At 29.9% G+C, this 6,000-nt stretch overlaps 1 protein-coding gene across 1 annotated transcript in view; it reads left to right on the top strand.

Annotated features, from left to right (window-relative positions):
* Window positions 1–3,212: 3,212 nt before the first annotated feature.
* LOC132758201 (uncharacterized) overlaps window positions 3,213–6,000 on the top strand; it is a 38,396-nt gene continuing 35,608 nt past the window's right edge. Inside the window, exon 1 of the mRNA XM_060749756.1 lies at window positions 3,213–3,344. Within this exon, the coding sequence (XP_060605739.1) occupies window positions 3,222–3,344 (123 nt within the window). The 5' untranslated portion in view covers window positions 3,213–3,221. The remainder of the gene's footprint in view (window positions 3,345–6,000) is intronic.

Here is a 6,000-nt window from a genome sequence, read left to right as displayed (position 1 = left end):
TATGTTGTTGCTGATTTGACAAATACTAAGATTATCTATCATCAGCAAGGTTTTTAATACAATCATAAGTCTATACACACTACATTCGCTTTCTCATGTTTGTATACAGTATTTTGCATCATATAGTTTCCGTAATAACAGAATATCAGGTGTTAAGTGCTGTGTGAAAGGTATTCCGCTCTCCATCACAGAAGTCTTATATTTTTCTTGTCCTTTGATATAATTGATTCCAGTACGTTTATTTTTGAAAATATGAAGTGCTTTAAGCGGTGAAGGACGGGGGACGATGGGTGTGTTCACAATTCTCTATAAAAGACTCAATCAAACCAGGCCTTCGTTCACTTTTAGTTTATTTTTTTGCTCTTGAGGGACCGTGAGGAATTTATGCAAGATGAATTATTTGATGTATTACTTCACAGTTGTTGAGTACTATATAATTAGTTATTCTTAATTTATTATTGTTCAAACATTTTACTCTGGCCACAATAGCAACTAATCCTTATTAGTTTAGTCTGTAAACACGGCGAAGTTTTAAGGCCTATGAATAAATATGTACATACATTATCTTTAAAGCAGCACGTCCCCAGATGCATTCCAATCTTTAAAAACTGTTCATGATTATTTTAAAGCGATTGTAAAATAGAAAAATAAAAAAAAGGATCGTTGTTGGTTTGTGACTATTTCTATCCTAAAATGTATATACATTTTGTAAGAAATTTACAAAATATCCCTTAATTTATTAATAGAATGAGGTCAGTACCTGTTATATAGCACGTAAATACTAGTATAATTGAATGAAACTTTCATAAAAAAATATTGAATAATTCTAATAACGTATAGTGGTATTCAATTCACTTCTCCTCATTTAGCGATATTTTGGTAAAATTAACATATATATGTAATTATCTTCAGTAAGTTTCAAGCTCGTCCATTGGACCAAGTTTCTTGGATCTTGAATCAGCTTCCTGAAACTAACCAGTACTTGTGTTGCATGATGACACATTTTTTGACCAGTCTGAGACTAGAACCAACCTTCATTGATATATGACACAACCAAAAGACCAGCATATCCCTTTCTACATTTATCAAAGAATCTATAATTATCAAAGTAAAATAGTTTACTAAATGTATTGATTATTGAACAAAATAGAGGCAATGCTACAATGTTTTTAAAGGCAAAATTAAAAAAATCCATTTCTGTCGATCACTGTAGAAGTGTTTGATATTGACTGTTCATTTATTTCTGAAGAGTACAAAAATAACGTTTAAAGACATGAAATATGTTTTTAGCACAACAAAGTGATTACCACCTTGATAAATTATGAATGACTGATCGGATTTAATCCCCTCAATGTCTGATATGAAAGAGTTGATGAGATATAAACGAGTTTTGAATCATAAATGTAAAAGGTCAGTTCATGCGATTAATTTTAAATGATCTTCTTTCTTTCTTATTGAACATTAATGGAGATTTTGATAAAGAACTTTTCTAAATTTCTCCACAGTAACAAATTGGTTTTTAAATTAATGTAAAATAATCGCAATGTTTCATAAAGAAACAAAATTAATGTGTTAAATAAATATCCGGTTACAAATTTGAAGTTCTTTTATACTAGAACATAGAACATATCTGACACAGTTAAAAAGGGGAAAATATGCAAAAGGTAACATGGAAATATTTCCTTGGATTTAAAGCCTCAAACACGATATTACATAACTTTTCCGAAGGTTTTATTTTTGATGTCCTGTTGCAGTTTTAAAAAGATTCCCATACAGCTACGTCCAGTTTTGAGTTTTGACAAAAAGGACCTACAAATTTATTTAAGTTCGATTGTGTTGGAAGCCATAAGCCTATTGAAACACTCTCGATTTATACCGATTTAGTAATTTGCCTGGAAGTGACAATAAATACCACTTTGTTCACATTTTGCTACCTTTATCACGGTCATCGTTATTTTATTTAGATAATTAGCATCTTACATATTGTAAATCAATTATTACAACTTTATAAAACACATGTTTTCCTTTTCTACAGTAGACCCGAGGGGAAAATGTTTCAAATGTTTCAAGAAATGTTCCGAGTTCTGAGCTATTGATACTTGTCATACGAAAACAATTACTTGATTTATACAATTCATTACATGGTAATATATATACTTGATTTATAATCGTTTATTCTCGTCATATAACAAACCAATGCTGTTTTAACTATTCCATATGCCATTCTTAGCTATTTTTGCACATACTTGCATATTATTGCTAATTTTAAGGTGTTAAATATATGTACATGTATTGGGTTGATAAATATAGAGATATTTTGAACATCAAATCAAATGTTTCATAGAGAAAATGTTTTTATTACTCGAATCTAGGAATTAAATAGTATGGCTGATTTTAGTAAGAAAATGTTGTGGAATATAGCCCAAAGTTCGCCCTCGTTGCGTTTACATCTCAAGTTGCTGTGATGGAATCGCTCGATATATATATGAATTCGGATCGATAAACTTTCTTTTGTGCTTACTTGATTTGTTATTAAAATATTAATGGAACAAGTTACAAGAATATCAGACTGCTTTCAGAAAGCACATGACATGTTTTTGAAGCTATGATCTTGAAAACTGTTATTTCTAAATATTCCAATGAAATTATGCGGATTGTGCTCCAGACAGATTTGGATTTTTCTGTGTCATTAGGCTTATCTTTTACAACCGAATTCCTAATATTAAAATATTCTTCAATGGTTGTTTAAAGGAGAGTTTTTATATATAAAATGACATGCTTTGACAGCATGTTTGTGTTCCTCCAAAGAGTGTCTCAACCTAATTGACTACTTCTTTATAAATAATAATTGAAGCTACACTTTATTTGATGTTTAATGCAGAAGGTATCCGAAATATGAGAGAGAAAAAAGGAAATTGCATTGCATATAATATAAAATGGTATTGAACATAGCCAAGGACAAATTAATGCATTGATCATAATCTGACAATATAGTATTTTTCAAATGAAGAGAATTATTACCTTTATTTTATCGGAAAAAGTCACAGATATAAGTGGCTTTAAGTGTATAGGAATTAGAGGATTATTACCTGAACTTTGTGATGTGAATGAGGTCTTTTCCAATATAAAACAATTAGTGTGAGTAAAGTTAAGGTTCTACTTTATGACTAAAGTGCAAGTGTAACATGTAACATCAGTGAAACCCTGATTGGAACAGTGTCATGACGATGGATCTAAAGCCCGGTGTTCTTGTTAGTCTAACGGCAGAGGAGAAAGAGAAATGGTTGAAATTAATCACGTCGGTATCAGTTGATTTCCATTGTACAACATTTTCTACATTACAGGTATTCTTTACCACCTTTTCCATACCGGATATATGTTTCTGATAAAAAAATGATTTTACAATCACATTAATATCATACAATGAAGTAATAGTTTCTACAAAAATGTTCTTGATACGAGATTTATTGTAATTATCAAAAGGAAAGAGGCTTATCTAATAATACGATAGTCCTTACCGACTTTGACTCTCTGAGTTTGCTTTGGAATAAAAGTCACATAACGTATGCTAACCTAACTATACGTGAGTCAGTTATCGACTTTAATTTAAAAAATCACTTAAATGTTTATACTTATTACGATTTGTATTTCACAGCACAATTAAACATATCATAATCATATCCAGTTTCACAATAAAATATGTATATTGTATATACCTTAAACCTGTGACATACAACTGAAATTTATTTTGACCGTTAATCTAACTTATCAATAATGTACTAGTATATGAAACTGTCAATTTATATTTGCCGCCAAAATGTCTGCAATTTGAACAATACAATAGCTTGTAAACTTTACATTTTGTTGGCATAATTGTTGAACAAAAATATGAACAATTTAGGTAAATGAAAATATCTTGCTTTGTTTGTCAGTGTGAGGTTTTGAACAATGATTGAAGTAACAATAAAATAACCTTATCATCACAGTGGAACAAGAAGAAATCAATTATTTCTTCACAGTGGAAAAAACAAGAACTTTAACATGTTGTAAAGATTTTAACTCTTAACTATTAATTGGGGATCAATAGTTTGTGCTGGTGTAGTATTTGTTTGTAAAAAAAACAAGAATAGAGATTAACAAGGCAAAGGCAACGTTCACAGGACGCGGCCCCCGACACACTCAAGTAAGGCACCCAGAAGGCACAAAACAAAAACCTGGAGTGGACATAAGGGTGAAAGGAGTGGGACATGTAAGTTGATTGTCACGAGTTGGAATCCCACACATAGGGATTATATCAGAATTTGACACTGTAACCAGTTTCTGACAAACATTCGACGTGTTTCATTACGTTACAATTTATGCCTCTACCCAAAGTCTAGTTTCAACCTGTTTCTTGGCGTTTATGATAATCCTTAGTTGTTTCTTGTACAAACTCTATGGGTTTTTTTAATTCATTTTACGTACTTGAATTCCGCTGTAACCGGTGTTATTATTTGATTGGTGAATTTTAGTGTGTCTGTCAAATATGTAATTTACTTGTTCTTTCATTGCGATGTTGTCCTGAATTTACTTGGTTACATCATGTTTACTTTTTCTTCTTTGTTTTTGTTTTAATACATAAAATGCAATTCATTTTTTCAAACATTATTCATCCTGTAGATAAATCATGATTCTTTTTATCTAAGTACTATATACTTTGTAGCATGCATACAAATTATGTAAACTTTTATGTAAATAAGCCATTTATCATCAATGCTAGGCATGAATCTTAAATTCAAAATTTGATTTTTCTTGAACTATAGAATATTTACACGCTGTAAAAATACATCTTTGCTTTGTTTATGAAATGTAAACGATTTATATCACTCTTTTCTTTCCTTATACTTAAATTCTTTCATGTGACACGATGAAGGATACCATTAATCTAGCTAAAGAAGGGTACGTGGTTTATTACAGGTGCCCGCGCGTGCCTGAAATAATAGCATACAGGCATCTGATATATTTTCCTTTACAACAATGTCGGAGAGACTTAAAACTAAATAAGAAATACAATAAAAAGCATTACTCTTAAAATGTAGTATGCTTGTGGGTAAGCTAAGTGTTTCTTTGCTTTGTACGAATCGAACATATTAATGTAACTACTCATTTAGATTTTATCCAAGAAATGATTTATAAACCGTACGAAGTTAATGAAAATTTTAAGTCTTATTTGAAAACACGCTTCATACCTGTGATTGTTATCTAAGGAAATAAAATTTTTGCCTTACTAAAAGGGAAGTTTCACATGATTTCAATTAAGTCAGTATTGAAGTTACGATCAATTAATTAAAACTACTATTGTGTGGATTGTAGAGGTCAAATTAATTTGTATTTTATTTATTGATTGTCCTTGTTGTGCATTATTCTTATATAACTATTAACACCTTTTATTAGTTCCACCTTTAAAAATTGGCATTTTTATAATAAAACTACTAAAATAAGTTATTTAATTGATGCCTTAACGAACACAGTTAAAAATATGGATTACTTTTGAAATTGAATACTAAACTACGCCTTTAAAAAAGCACAAAAAACATGATTCAATCTTTTTATGCAATGTGTCTGGTTGAAATTTATTATTTATTTCGTGACTATGTAACAATTTTTGTTGCAATCATATAATATTTAAAAATGTTCCCGTAATTTAAATTTACAGTTGTGTTCAGACATATTTAAATTGTATTTGGAATGCCATTCATTTTATATGCTTTGCATTTGCATTTGTTTGGAAGGGAAACTATCATAAATCGTATTAAAGGTTATTGACTTTAGAAATGGAAATCATAAAAGAAGGCGTCAAGTTTTAAAATTACAAATTGATAAATATTAACTTTTGTTTGCTTTGCTATGCGTTGAGAATATATTTTTTTGAAAATGTTTAATATCAAATCGTTACATTGAAGTAAAGAATGCAACTGCTTCGCAAATGGAATTAAATCCAGGTGTGCTTTCTGAATTATC

Source organism: Ruditapes philippinarum, unplaced genomic scaffold (assembly GCF_026571515.1).
Source record: "Ruditapes philippinarum isolate M1 unplaced genomic scaffold, ASM2657151v2 ctg2490_1_1_1_1, whole genome shotgun sequence".
NCBI lineage: Eukaryota > Metazoa > Mollusca > Bivalvia > Venerida > Veneridae > Ruditapes > Ruditapes philippinarum.
Note: the sequence above shows the minus strand (reverse complement) of the source record. Positions and strands in the feature narration are given on the sequence as shown.